The sequence below is a fragment of the Furipterus horrens genome, unplaced genomic scaffold (genome assembly GCF_987537825.1).
Source record: "Furipterus horrens unplaced genomic scaffold, mFurHor1.1.pri manual_scaffold_3, whole genome shotgun sequence".
Taxonomy (NCBI): Eukaryota; Metazoa; Chordata; class Mammalia; order Chiroptera; family Furipteridae; genus Furipterus; species Furipterus horrens.
Genome location: NW_028327173.1, coordinates 172,302,570 through 172,317,677, shown reverse-complemented (window position 1 = coordinate 172,317,677; position 15,108 = coordinate 172,302,570). Strand labels below are relative to the sequence as shown.

Here is a 15,108-nt window from a genome sequence, read left to right as displayed (position 1 = left end):
GGAAGAGGTTGAGAAGAACTATATGCACAACCAATGGACACGGACTAAAGGGGGGGACAACAGGAGGGAGGGGGGCCACCGGGTGGAGGGGAGCAGGGGGAAAGGAAATTGGGACAACTGTAACAGCATAATCAATAAAACATATTTTTTTTAAAAAAAGAAGTCACTTTTGCTTTAGCGTTTAACACTTGAGTCTCCCAAAGAGCACAGTAAAAGCATTTCTATATAAAATACAATTCAGTGATTTTTCACTTTATCACATTTATTTCTAAGAACATGTTTTTTCTTATTTAGTGAAAATCCTTTAATTGTAGAACTGAGAGTTTCTATCTGGGGCACTTAAATACTATAGAGAACTGAAAATCTATATATCTCAAATCTGTTACCCTTTTTCAAACCCTTCCCTAGTCATAGCAGACAAAGTAGAATGCTACAGCATCTGGAAGACATGAGGGCAGCCAGAGGGGACCACAGAAAAAACAGTTTTCTGGAGAGAGACTTAGAGGCTGCTGGTTGGGGCCCTTGAATTCTCCAGAGGAAAGGCAGCATTTGCACAAAGGAGATCTATCCTGTAGTTCATCTCCAGGATGTGAAATCCAATATTTACACAAAGGCTTAGCCCAAGGAAGGTGTATTTTTTATTCTTGGCTGTAAATACTTAGAAACTGCCTAACAACACACATATCATGGTTTAGAATACTCGCAGAAAGGCATGCTCCCTGACAGAGCCTTGGGCAGAGTGGTGTTGACCTTACAGCCTATACTCCTCCTGCTTCATTAAAGTGTCATGTCTCCAATCACAATTGCTGCACAGATTCTTTTAAAGCCTCCAGCACTTGAAGCAAAAACCATAGAGACATGGCAAATTAATTTTTCTCGTAAGAAACTGTGAACAACTGTTTTGTTTGTTTTGTTTTGTTTTTTCTGTGTTGTGAGGTGAACATTGACTCCTTTATCTCATTGTTGAAAAATCTTCCCATGTTTATTTGTATTTCCAGTTTAAGAGTTTCCTGTCTTAAGGCAAAGAAACATCTTCAGTTTGATGGACTTTAAAAGCTCTTCAGAGTATCTCTGGAATTCAAACTGTGTCCTGAACTGGCCAAGTCTTTCTAGGAGAACAGACACTTTGCACTTTTCCCTGAGAGACAGAGAAGCTACATTTCTGTTGTTGGTTGTTAGAATATTCTAGTCTTCTTCTGCTTCATTAGAGAGCCTATGGGAGAGGACTTTTAAACTGACATTACTAAGCTCAAAATAGTGATAATTTCAGGGCAATGATGGTTCCGTGAGGGAAGGGATCGTGCTTACTTTCATTATTTCTATTTTCCTACATGAAGCACTGTGCCTGCTGAACTCCATGAATAGTGATTAAATTAATAAATCATGAAGGGGAAAATTATAATTGTTATCTGTATTAGCTTGGTAGCAAAACATCCTCCCCAAAATCTCAATTGCTTATAAAACAAAGGTTTATTTCTTGTTCTGTGAGCATCCTAGCGGTAGTGTGAAGCTGTGTTCTACATGTCTTCTTTCTGAGGCCCCCAGCCACTGTGTGGGGACCTGCCCAGTGGGAGGCTGACCTGGCTCAGACCAGCTCACAGCTCAAAACAACCGACAGTACACATCTCTTCCCAACTCTGTGTTCAGTGATACCGCTCGGGTAGCCTAAAATAACTTTGTATTTATACCATGGAAATTGGCAAACACGTTAAGGTGGAATTTGTTTCTGTTTTTCTGAGAGCCAGTTTATCAACACTCTACCAGATGTATGAGACAAAGAAGAAGAGCAAATGAGCTGGCAGGAAATCACAGTGCCTCTTTAGGCCAAAGCCCATCACATAACCAAGCATGACAATGGGGCAGGGACACATGCTCCATTTACAGGAGGCCCTGTAAGTGATGTGGAAAAAATGGGGAGGGAGCAAATTGTTATGAACAATATTACAATCTACCCCACTGTCTGAGTAATTGTAACTGACCAAACCCCAAAGTGGGACATGTGGTATGGCAGAGTGTTTTAATGGTACATATGTATATTTTAACATTATTTTATTATTAAAATAATGCTACTTATTAAATAAATGCTTACAATATGCCAGGTGTTATGTAGAATTTTCTATCCATGGTTTCATAAAACCCTCACCACGGTCCTATGATGGAGGTACTGTTATTATCCGCATGTTGCAGATGGGGAAACTAAGCCTAGGAAGTTTAGTGTTTTAGATGGAATCCCAGGTTCAGAGAGCTGCGTAGGAATGCTTAGTTGCTGACCACTCTCAGTAGATCCACCTGGAAGGAAGGAAGAAGTGACAGGACAAAGGGAGAACAGTGATCTTCCGTGAGTTCTGGAACTGAGAACGCCCTGTAGGGTTGTTCTCAAATCAAGGCATGGGGGTCCCAGCAGTCACTGGTGGGACTCCCCAGAAGGGGCACAGCCTTGAGCAATGCAGCTGTCTGTTGGCAGGAGCAATTTCTAATGTAATCTGTCAACAGTGATATATGCAGCAGCTGAGAAAAAGGATGTATCAGCCTTTAATGGGTGATCTGGGCAGAGCACCATGGTAACCACTACAATTAGGTAATGCATCCTTGATCACCCAGTTAGTAAAAGGCTAGAATTTAAACCTACGTTCATCTGACCTTAAAGTCTATCCTCTTAACCCCATTGGTCCCATTGCCCCATCTATCTCATTAAGTTGCTACAGTCTGATGAAATAATGGCATTTCTGGTACATGTTTATGATTTAAAGAGGGACTGAAACAATGTTTAGACTTCAATTGTTGTTAAAAAGGAGGAATATGGCATTCTGCACATGCTTTGAGTGTGAATGTATGCTTGTGCTTACACTGAGGAGTAGGAAGGGGATTATATGTAACAGTTTGTCAGTTTAAAAGTGCGTGATGTCTTCCTTCTGTCCGTCCTCCACACAACTTACAGGGTCAGGTTCACAATACAGATGGTGAGATTTGTTTCATATATGAGAGATGTGCTGGTTTAGGCAGGGAAACTTGAATCTGCTAGAGATAGGCTTCCTTTCTTATCCTTAAAGTTAACCTGGGCCTGTTGAGGGGTCAGCTGCCTGCTCATGGATTGCCCTAGCTCTCCCTAAGTCAGAGCTGGGTCTGCCACTGTCAAAGATAAACAAAGTCGAACACCGGGTGAAGTGGTGAGGACAGATTTTAATCAGTAATAACTTTTGCAATAGGGAAAGGGGCCATCATTAACTGACCTGAACTTCAGTTTGTACAGAGGTGACTGGGTGTTTTAAAGGAAGAACGAAGGAGAAGGGAGGGGAAGGGCAGGAACTCGGTAGAGTCAGACAAGTGAAAAATTATAAAAAGTGGGAAGAAGGGCTGGGCTCATGTGATACCCACCTGGGTTTGCTAACAGGCGCTTTCCAAGGTTAGGCTCCCACCCTCCCACAGAGACTGGGATACAGGGGCCCTATCTTTAGGTGACGCTTGGAACAAACAGTTAATTCTTCTGGCAGCCTTGACTTTTCTCAAACACTTTAAGGGAGGCTAGTGTCATCCTAGGGATGTGGCCTTGAGCTGCTAGACACTGTGTTAGTGTGTTGTTCAAGTCTTCATAGGCCAAAGTCGAGGCCTACGTGAGAACACAGCTCAGAGGAGCCTGGCTGGAGTTTGTCCACAGAGAGACTCTTTGTCACAACCAATGAGAAATAAGCAGCAGTTTAGTGGACAAATTTCCTACCCATCAGACCCCTCTGATACCAGTCTTATCCAAAACCAGGAGCCTACTCTACTGACCAGAAATCTCATACATACACATTCACATCCTCTCTTACACCCTTTCACACTCTACTCACATTCACACTTACACATATGTACACATACAATCACATACAGTTTCACAGACTCTCACACATACTCAGATATTCTCACACTCACACACTCTCTGTCTCTCTCTCTCTTTCTCACACACACACACACACACACACACACACACACACCCTAGACTGTGTGTTTCAGTTCCCAGGCTCAGCTACTCCGTTTTCAGATCACTGCCTGCTGCTGGGCTGAAAGACAGGGTGGCACCTCCAGGCAGGCCAGCCACTAAGGCTTCCTTCTTATGTAACTACAGTGAGCTGGACCTGGGGTTGATCCAGGAACTGCCACCACCAGAGAAGAGATCCCTTTGTGGGGACAATAGGGGTGCAAGCAGGAAGAATAGAAATTTTAGGTTAGAAGGAGAATCAGGTCCATGGACAGCTCAGCTTGCAGGTTCCTCAGCTTGAAGCTTCACTTGGTGAATTCTCCTTTGTTTACCTCATTCCACATTCAGCCCAGTTTCTGCTAAGGTCACAGGTCATTAGGTGATAAAGCCAGCATTGGGCCCCAATCCAAAGCTTCTTGCCCTTTCCATGAACCCCTCTTTTTGACAGGAATCCTCTTCAAATTCACCAAAAAACTTTATGCAGGAAAAAGAAGTTGAACATTTTATAGGTTAAGTAGCCATGCTATCTGTGGTTTACATATTGTCTGATTGTTAAGCATAATTAAATTCCCTCATAATCAATCATAATCCTCTTATCAACTCTTCTTTGGTTTTATATGCTCTTACCATGGGTTGATATTGTTCCTTCCTGCATAGGGGAAGGAAGAGTTTTCTTCTTTGGGAGGGTGAAGCAAAGAGCACACACAACTTTGGAATCAGACGAGGGTTTGTGTTCCAGCCCTTCCATACGTGAGTGGTCAAACCTGAACTCAGGTGTGTCCTCCCTGAGCCTCTGCAAAATGACAGGGTGCTGATTGGGATTAAATTGGGCACATATTAAAAGTACCCGTCAGAGTTCCTGGCTTAAAATAAATGGCCAATATATTGTAACCGTTAGAATGTCTAACTTTTACTTTTTAATTATGTAATGTCAGTATGTAATGAGACTCAAAAATCAGTATTTCTTCAAGAAAAATTGTTATTCTCCTGGGCATCAGGGAAAAGGGCTTCCTTCAGAATCACATTGCATGGGTTGTCACTTTGCTCTGTGTTTTGTGCTGACCTTGGTACCTGGGAAGGAGGAGGAATGGGCTGCAGTCCCAAGCAGCGGCATTGTGACAGTTTCCCTGGGGAGGCAGCAAGGTAGTGCCTGTAATTTCAGATCCCAGACAGCCAGAAAGCTTCCTTTCATTTGCCCAATTTGTCTCCACCCAATAGTCATAGTAAATTGGGCCTGGGGGTTGGGGGGTGTGGATAACAGATGAATAATGGTCACAGCAGGGAAAGGAAGGGAGACCCTGTCTTCTGTCTGAGCATGCTCAGCAGCTGGGCTGGGCAGAGGCACAGACCGGGAAGGAGTTGGTCAGTGTGCACAGAATGCGCTGCCCATTTGCTGAGCCTTAATAAACAGGTTTTGAAACGTCCTCCATGTGCAGTCCCAGGTTGAGCTCCTGATCTCCCGTAGCATTCTGTCCTTTAGGAAGCAGGGGGAGTCAGTCTGAATGGAAACTGGAGGGAGAAATCAGGAGGAGGGGAGGAGGAGGCAGAGTTCTTTGTTTCTGTCTCCAAGCTGCGGACAACTCGCCATCTTTCTGGGAGAGCTTGGTTATTCAGAGCATGCTCTGAGTGCTTGACTGGAGATTTGTCAGTTTTTCTTTGGCAACATCATTTTTTCACTCTCATTCACTTTCTGATCATGACACCTTTTCAGGAAATTGGGAAGCAAATACCCAAGAAATTAGAATGCCATTACCAAGGCTTTGTGCAGCCAAAGATGTCATAACGCACACACACACTAAATATTCGTGTCTTCAATGTGCTAGTACAAATATACAGGGTTGCTCTGTGGTCCTGAATACAGAACATCTCTGTTAGCACGGAGCAGGAATTTAAATGCTTCTGGGAAACAAAATCAGTCAATAATAAAGTTTTCCTATATCAGTTGTAGTTTATAAATGTGATCAAAAGACGATACTATAAGAACAACCCATATGTAAATCCTTACAATAAGAGCAATTTCTAGTGATAAACAGTTTCCAGGATTTTTCATTGTCTCCTGATCAATTTCTGCAAGTTGTCAAAGCTTCAGAGAAAGGTTTTTAGGTCTTTATCTTATAATGCAGTTGTTTATCAAATACCAGAACAGTCATTTGCCAGGTAAAAAGCATCCTTGGGACTGAATAGACACAAAGAGAGGAACTTCACAAATAAATAGATTTTTGCAGTTCACTTATTGCTTTGCCAAATAAAATACTGCAAGTGGATGAGGCCAGCCTTCTTTGTCAACTATAGAATAATTTCTTTTCTAAGTATATATCAGTACCTGGTTAACAATTCTTTAAGGGGAGTGAGGATTAACTTACATTATACAGACAATTAATTGCAAAGCTAGAATACAAGAAACCAGGTAGCTCCAGTTCTGTGTAGCTGAATGAATTTGACCTCTGTGCCCCAACCTCCAAATGTTACTAAGGCATAGATTATATGCCTTAGTATGATAATAAAAAGGGGAAGAAAAGAGCCTAGCCAGCTCTTGCTCATTGAGAGAAAAAAAAAAAAAGTGCTATGAGTTCCAAAGTAACAGTGAAAGAATGTATCCTTTAGAATGTCTCTCATTTTACTGCTTGCTCTTGCAAACAAGGCCCTCCTTTCCTCCTTCATCCTCTGGGCCTCTGGAAAACGTTCTTGAGGAGAAAACTTTTACCCCAGATTATAGTGCAACTGGAACCTAGTAATAAAGAACTGAGTAGCCCTTTCAGCAAGTGTTGGCTCATTTTGTGCTTTCTCTTACTTAGTCGTGTTGTTGGCCAAGCCTCCTAGAGTCTGAGTACATAAATCAAAGCACAAGTGATAAAGGATATTCTCCTATAGGAGTCTCCCTTTCAGATGCCCCCAGTCAGTCAGCAGGTGTTTATGAGCAGGAAGGAAGAAGGTAATAAGAGTTAATAATAGCCAATGTCTATTAAGCATGCACTATGCACTAGAACGATTCTGGGAGTTAGGTATTGTATGCCATGCAATGCCCACAACACCCAAGAATAGCAGTATTCTTCTCTGTTTATGGATGAGGCAAAACTAAGGGTAGAAGTTTGAACAGCCAGTAACTGGCAGCATTTAATTATTCAGAATAGTTCCCTTAACCACTACCCTTAACTAGCAGGAACTTTCACATTAATGCATGCACTAAACCCTCACAACAACCTAACTACAATGTATTGTTATTCCCATTTTATACTTCAGAATAATTCAGCCAGAAGTTAACTTTCTCAAGGTCACACTTAGTGAGGGATAGTGCCAGAATTTAAACCCTTGCAACCCCTTTGTTCTTTCTACTGTGCATTGGTTCCACCAAGCATTTGGCATGCATATTCTCAAAGAGATTTAGCGCCCAACTTTGTATTTAATAAAACAAATATAAGAGAAAAACATGACTAGGACCAAGAGATATAATTTTAAGATTCTGTCCTTCTTACTGAAAGGAAAGATGGATGAGGCGTTGTGTTGACAAGGAGGAGAGCAGGCTTTAATTTCCAAAGAAGGCATGTAAGGAAGGGAGTTGGTCTCCGTAGTTTATGAGAGGGATGGTTGCTGGGTGATGGAATTTTGTACCAAGTACAGTGGTAATGGCTGTAAGTAATGGAAAGCTCCTGTACAGGGGCTTAACTTGGAGTTAGTTGTAATAAGAAGCATAGTGTATCTACCTTTACATTTAAATGGCCCCAGAGCATCACACGTGTGATGCTTTCTTCCTTCCCTCGTCCTGTTCCTGTCTCTCTTTGCTCTTTCTGCCCCAACTCCAGACCAATAGCCCTTTGAGCTAAATAATGTTAATAATTTTCATTTCTTGCAAATAATAGTTATTGAATAAATTACTGCTGAATCAATTATTTAACAAGATGAGGGAATTTCCAGGCAAATATCGGCTGGTGAGGGCCTTTGACTGCCATGGCCAGAAGCTCTCACTGCTTCAGAGGAGAAACTACTCAGGAGCCTGTGGAAGGCCTCTGGAGGCCACTGCTAACAGAAGCCACGTACAAACGTCAGCTAAGTGGCCCAATTCAGATAAAAGGAATCTAAAGAGGCCGAAGACTCTTGGGTCTCGGGTCAACACAACCCTGCGTGATCTTGTTGCTACTTCATGTGATTATAGCTCCACGGTTTCCTTCTCCGTCTCTGCAGAGCCAGCTCTCCCAGGCGCTGAATGGGCTGTCGGACAGGGCCAAGGAAGCCAAGGAGTTCCTGGTGCAGCTCCGCAACATGGTCCAGCAGATCCAGGTACCGCAGCAGCAGAGACCCCGGGGGCTACGGTGTAACTATGTGGCGGGACAGTGTGTCTGTTTCTTCTCTTTTATTTTTATGTGTTGTGGGAAGAATCCCATTATTTTCTCCTGCTCTGTCTCTTCTAATACATACAAACACACATACGAACGAACTTTGAACATACCCTTCTTGAGGTGATTACATTTGCCAACAAGCCAGAAAGAACCTGGTTTTCCAAGTGGTTCCTATCTTCCACACAGAGGTCCTAATTCTCCACTACTGTGTATTTAGAAAGAAGCTAATTTCTTTGTGAATTTAGAGTCATTATTGTTGTGGTTTTTTTTAACTCTATAGGTCCCCAAAATACCTTGCAGTGATTATATCTTATCTGATGGTAACAAACAAGTCATACTTTCTTGTTTTTATTTCTTCCTTCTTTCCTTCTCTCCTTCCTTCCTTCTTCCCTTTCTTCCTTCCTTTTCTTCCTCTTTCCTTCCTTCCTGCCTCATGGTAATGCTTCTCCTTTACGTAGATACTTAAATATTTTTCAACAGCGATCTCCTAGACTATAATTTCAGATTGCTTTAACTGGACTCAATGACCAACATATCAGCCAGCGTTTGGAAGCTGGTGAATTCTTCCCTATAGCTAAAGGGGAGAAGCCATAAATTACATGATTCGCTAAAATAATGACTTTTGCACTGTTGAAATTTGCCTTGCAGAAGTAACCTTGGCTCTGGCCTCCAGTAATTGTCTTTCTGAGCTAATAGTTAACCCATGTCAAGGCAGAAATGGCTTTTTAAATGTAAGCCAGCCTTCCAAAGCACCTCACACTGATTTCTTTGCCTATTTTTGGCACATATGCCCATGTTAAAATTTCTGGTTCCCTAACAACCAAACAGTTGTACCCTTCCTTCTGTTTTCCAAAGCAATAGGGTCCCTTCTTTTCTTTTGCTGGCATGAAATATGCAGCCTCGGGCTTGCCTCTGAACCTCGCTTCTTCATCAGACAAAGCTTTCTTTCTGGTCTAAATCAGAGCCTATGAGGAGAAGGTCCCCTCCACCACCACCACCACCATGCCCCTGCCAGCACTGCCCTGCATGAGACATAAAGAGCTCTTAAATGGTGTTTTCCAAGGGGACTCCTCTGAGAACTCAAAAGCAATAGCATGAAAGCTGAAACTTCACATTTGTGGAAGTCATTGCTTAAGCCATTACTAATATGTGCCTTACATGAAGACCTTGCATTTGAAAACAGGCACAAAATACCTATCCTTATATTAAGAGAGTGATACAGTTCTTTACGATTTTAGTAAAATTAAAATTTGATAAGCTAAGCTATTCCTTCCTTGCCAGTCCCCAAAAGTTTACAGTTTACTCAGTTGTGTTATTAATTATACATGAGTATTCAGTTTTGACTTGCTATAAATTACAATAGTTTTTCAGATTATGGTTTGAGAGTCAAAATTATATGTGTAACTTATTGAAAGGATTACTTTTAATGAATGCTTATAATTTAGTGGGAGAATAGCTTAAAATTAATGTCTATGGCATATACAGATTTAAATAAATTTAGATCCAGGATTCAGTTTAAACATCATGGGGAAGCTATCATTCATTTAGAACATGGTTACCCTTCCCCATAAGCTGTTGGTTCATGTCCAGCTTTAACATCCTACCCATTCGTGTTCACTTTGCTTTCCTTAATGGAAGGCCCATGATCATACTTATAAACTTCCAATGTCATTGGATTATTGTTTAATATTGAAGACCATTGCCATCCTCTTTCTTCTTTCTTTCCCTGAATTTAGTGACTCTTTTCTCTCTCCTGCCCTAACAATACCCCATTCCCTCAGGCAGCCAGCCTTCCGGAATGCCACCTTCCACTAAACAGTGCTGGACATAGGCCAGCTTTCAAAAGGATTCATGTTCAACTCTACAAACAGAGCTTTATTTTGTTTAATATAATTCAAACTTTGGAAATTATTCCCTTTTGATAAAAATAAGTTTATCAAGTGATATTTACCTTTTCAATCTATATTTAAATCAAAACCCAACCAGTATAGAATGAAATTTATCCAGTTATTTTTAAGATGCCAAATGTGCATTGTGGACAGAATTCTTCTTCACTGCCTTCACCGGGGATCTCTGCCCCACACGTGAACAGGCCAGCTCGGTTTGCTCTGGCAGCCCAGGGCACCCAGGCTCCATCTGGCTGAGGGGTGTGCTCTCTCACACAGGAGAACAGTGTGGAGTTTGAGGCCTGCCTGGTGGCCCAGTGTGATGCCCTCATTGACGCCCTCAACAGAAGGAAAGCCCACCTGCTTGCACGTGTCAACAAGGAGCACGAGCACAAGCTGAAGGTGAGTGCTGCACCGTCAGAGGAGCAGAAGGCCAATGGGCTGGGCTCCCAGAGCCGTGATGGACAGGCTAGACGGGAGTGGGGAGCAGGAGGCCCACAGCCTGGGGTGGCCAGTGGCCTGGCTGGCAAGGAGTGGGCATAGCCCTTCTTCACCACTCACTTGTTTATTTAACTCACCAATATATGTTGAGTGACTTTTCTGGGCCAGAGATTGCTTTGGGTATAAGCATTAATAATAAAATCAATCAAAATCCGTGCCCTCATGGGGCTTATATTCTACCAGGAAGGATTAACAGTAAGCAAAATAAGTAAAATATATGGTATATTAGTAAAATGTGCTAAAAAATATAAGGAAAGGGGTGGGGAGTACTGAGGATGGGGTTGAAATTTGTGACAGGGTGATCAGAATGACCATACAGAGACATAATATAATTTTGAATTGGGAAATGGAATCTGCACTTTCCAGAAAGCAAACAAAATTTGTCTTAAATTTAAAGTGAATTGTGCATTTGGACCACTGTACAGACTTGTCATCATACAGTGGAATCAACTGATTACAAGTCTGGGCCCCACTGGCAGAAGGACTGGTCCTCCTGGAGACATCTGGTGTCCCATTCACTGCCCCGTTGGAGCAGGAAAACAACACCTGAGGGCAGGCTGGATGGACGGGAAGAGCCCCCCGAAGGGAAGCTCAGACGTAGGAGGTCTGCAGAGGTCCACATACACAACCCGCAAACCTCGGGGTGGCTACTGGCGGATGGTGGTGGGCAGTGTGCAGTGTTGGCCTGGGATGGGGGCAGAGGAAGAAATGAGGGGAGCAGCAATAAGTGAATACACCTTGGGGGAGCTGGCCACTGGTGAACAGTCCACATAGTGACAAATATCCCCCGCAGGTTTGGACAAGACAGGTTCTACTTCTAAACGACTAGGGTTCAGTAGTAGAACCAAGGACGAGTTTGAAAATGAAGAAATAAGAGAACACGGCTGACAAGATATGACACTAAAGCTTGGTGGCGGGGAAGCTTCGAGCCAGGCCAGTACCCAGTTCATGGTTACCAGAAACAAGGCAAGAAACCAGGTGCTAACAGCGGTATGAGGCCTGGGTTAGACCTGCAGCAAGACTGGCAATGCTGAGGGCTGAACAGCGGAGTCACCAATCCTTCCTCTGTGCTCTGTGCCCCACCCACACACCAGGCCCCGGAGCCTAGGAGGACAGGGAGCCAGGCAGCAGGAGAAAGAGCTCATTCCCCCAGGGAAGCTTCCCACTACTCCCTGAAGGTGAAGAAACCCCCACTCCAGATGCCTCCTCTAAGCGCCCGCCTCCACTCCCCACCTGCTGCTCCTCAACACACACATAGAGCCACACGCCTGCTTCTTCCTTCCACAAAGCTAGGCAATAATATGGCTGAAATATAACCCTTTCTCTCCCGCTGTCCCTGTGAAGGGGCCTGTGGAATGGAGGCAGACAGAAGGCTGTGCTGTGACAACAGGGTCCAAGCCAGAAAGTGCTGGTGAGAGCGACGCCCCGTGATCCAGTTTGCCAGCGAGGCCTCCTCTAGCGCTATATCAGAAGCATGTCCCTTGGAGCGTCCCTGATGAGGCAGCAACAGCAGAACTGGATCCAGGAGAGGCCCAGCAGATTCCTTGATAAAGAAAACTGCATATCTTGAAGTTGGGTCTGAACCAGGAGTTCGGAAGGAAAAGTGCCCAGGGCTCCAATATTCAGAGAGTCTCAGCCTCTTGGTTTAGACAGCGAACCAAGGCTGGGGGTTGTAACAGTCCTTCCAGAGCAACCAATACTGTTTCTTGGTGGTGAGTCTAACAGGAAGACCCTCTCAGGTTCATCTTAGAATTAACTCAGGTCCCTGAGGGGGCACCACACTGACCCCCACCTGGTGGAGCCTTTGCCCTGGAAATGTAGGTAATCAGGAAGGCACTGAGCTCTCAAAGGAGGCTCCTCAGTGACCTTTTCGTGCTGAATAATGGCAAGCTTTACCTATATGGCTTTCTCGAGCTCATCAATTTCCAGGCTTCGGTCTCCTAAGTCTGGGACCAAGTTATTTGCTTTTGAATTCTATACAGGACCTCTGGACAGTGTCTTCTGGCAACATATATAGTTATTCCTAATACATGGTGGGAGGGCAGTATTAAAGCAACTGTTTTTCACTCACAAAGTTCCCCGAAAGTTTTACCATAAGGATATCAATCTTATAGATTTAGCTGCAACAGTCTGGAAAATATTTCTACTTCGTAAACATTTTCATCCAAGGTAGTCAGGTTATATCTGAATGAAAAATTCTACCAGAGTCACCATTTTAAAATCTGAGTTAAAATCTAGAAATGTTGTGAGATGTGAATCTGTAGTTGCCCAATGAACAACATAGAGCAAGCTTCCTTGGCTTCCAAGCCCTCACTGTCCTAATAGCAAGAGCTAACTCTGGGGGACACTTGCTTTGAGACAGCCCTGTTGTACAAATTGTGATACAGGGATCAACTCCTCAATTCCTCACAATACCTCTACAAGATCATTGTTACAAGTATCCCCATTCTAGAGGTGAGGAAACCATGGCACCATGATATCAAGAACTGGTCCAAGGATCCAGAATTTCAGTGCTGGTAACCTAGCTTCAGAGCCCAGAATCTGGACCACAGCACCGTACTTCTACAATGTGCAGAGAAGGCTTGTCCCCACCCTCACCCTTTCCTCAGTCAGCCAGCACCTAACACATACCTGCTGGGGGCTGGGCGCCAGACAGAGTGGGGGGGAGGAAAGAGAGAGAAGGTGACTCAGGATGGGTCCTGCCCTGACGGAGCTTACATTTCAGTGGGTGAGATAAGTCACACCCAAACAGGACTCCAGTGCAGGTAGAAAGTGAGCTACCAGAGACCAATGCCGTAGAAGTTGGGAGGAGGGTAAAGTTACTACTACCAGCTGAAAGGGTCACAGAGTGCATGATGGAAGAGCTGCCACTGGAGGAGCCCAAACTTTGGGAGGTGTGGGCTAACGCCAGTTTACATTCTTGCCTGCCAGATTTGGCAAAGCTGAGAGGGAAGAAGCCGGTGATTAGCACAGTGCTCCCTGGTCTTGCTCCATCCAGTTAGTCATGAGGACTGGTGGATGCTTTTTGTTTCTGTCATTGCTCGGACATTATTAAAAGATCGTGACTATAGCCCTTCATTTTAGCGTGCATCAAAAACCCAGAACTTTTATTGTTATAGTAGAACTCAAAATACTATTTGAATCACACAGAGAGATCTAAAATAAAAACACAGTTGTCTTTAGGAAATGAGCTGGGCAGCTGGGGTTTTCCCTCTAAATAATGGGCCAACTGTTTTAGTATCTAGCCATAAAATTTTAACTTTTTCTCAATTGGAATCTCTTTTCAAAAATATTGTAGACACTTTTCTGGCACATTTAAACAGAACACAATGAACAGTTTGTGATACGTCATGTGGATGGTGACTATAGTGACAACTCCAAGTTTTCTCTACCGGAGAGAGATGTAAGGCAAGAATCTGGATGGAAGAGGAAACTGAGAAAGCATCATTTATTTACATCAAAAAGTGTCAGAAGAGCATTAAAGCTCCCCAGTCCCCTCCTTGGTGCTGCCTGTGCAGGAGGGGACTGTATGAAAATCAGTTGTGGGTTGTGCTGTGGACACAAATGGAGAGTGCACAGGAGTGGCTTTAATGCATCACTGAGACTCCAAGTCCCACGATGGTGCATTGGTGGCCTGTCCCCTAGGGCACACTAATGCTTCTGGGGACTGCAGAGCAGAGGCAGCTGCCTGCCCTCATTCCACCCAGGGTAGGGTTCCCTGCCCCAGTTCCCAGAGGGCTACAGAAACCAGAGACAGGTGGCTGGCTGTCCCCCACGGCGGTAAAGCTGTTCTGTCTTCTGTCTCCAGTGATTTCTTTCTCTGCTCTTGCAGCTGATTGTATCTGTCACTGCTTCTAAAAACAGCCAGCAATGCCAATGCTGTGACTACTGATTCCAGCCTCCGTGCCTCCCTCTCTCTGCTTTGGTCTCCTGCCTTTCCCCTTTCTTGTCACTTCTGTTGCTACTCAGATTTGTGAGAAAAGGCTGGCCTTTTATAGACATCACTTGCCAAGCACAGTTAGTTCTTCTTTCTGTCTTTGTTGCCAACCCATCCCTCACAGTTCAGCAAGGATAATCTTATGGTCTTCCATTCCCTTTGGCTGAGTTCTCCAGGGGCCTGCTATTTGCTGACAAAGAGGACAATTGTGTGTGTGTGTTTTTCTGGCAACTTTCTCTTCCTGAGCAATCCAAAAGGCTAGGGATGCTGGAGAGGGAGCATGTCCAAATGCAGTCTTTATAGTTCACTCATGCCCCTCTCTGAAAGCAGTGATGGCTTGAGCAGATTGAATACTTCTGGTTGTGAGGCAAGATGGAGCTGAGTGGTGAGAGTGTTGTAAAGAACAGGGTTCGAGGACACACTTTATCATTTACTAGGTCTCTAGCTGTGGGCAACCAAATGTCTCCATTTCTCTTACCTGTGTGTAAAATA

The 15,108-nt window shown here is 43.9% G+C and overlaps 1 protein-coding gene across 4 annotated transcripts in view; it reads left to right on the top strand.

Moving 5' to 3' along the window:
* The window catches only part of TRIM9 (tripartite motif containing 9), a 94,730-nt gene that overhangs the window by 42,425 nt on the left and 37,197 nt on the right, over window positions 1-15,108 (top strand). For all 4 annotated transcript variants that reach the window (XM_090270866.1, XM_090270865.1, XM_090270868.1 and 1 more), the window contains exons 2-3: window positions 8,138-8,233; window positions 10,458-10,580. In XM_090270866.1, the coding sequence (XP_090126992.1) occupies window positions 8,138-8,233; window positions 10,458-10,580 (219 nt within the window). The remainder of the gene's footprint in view (window positions 1-8,137; window positions 8,234-10,457; window positions 10,581-15,108) is intronic.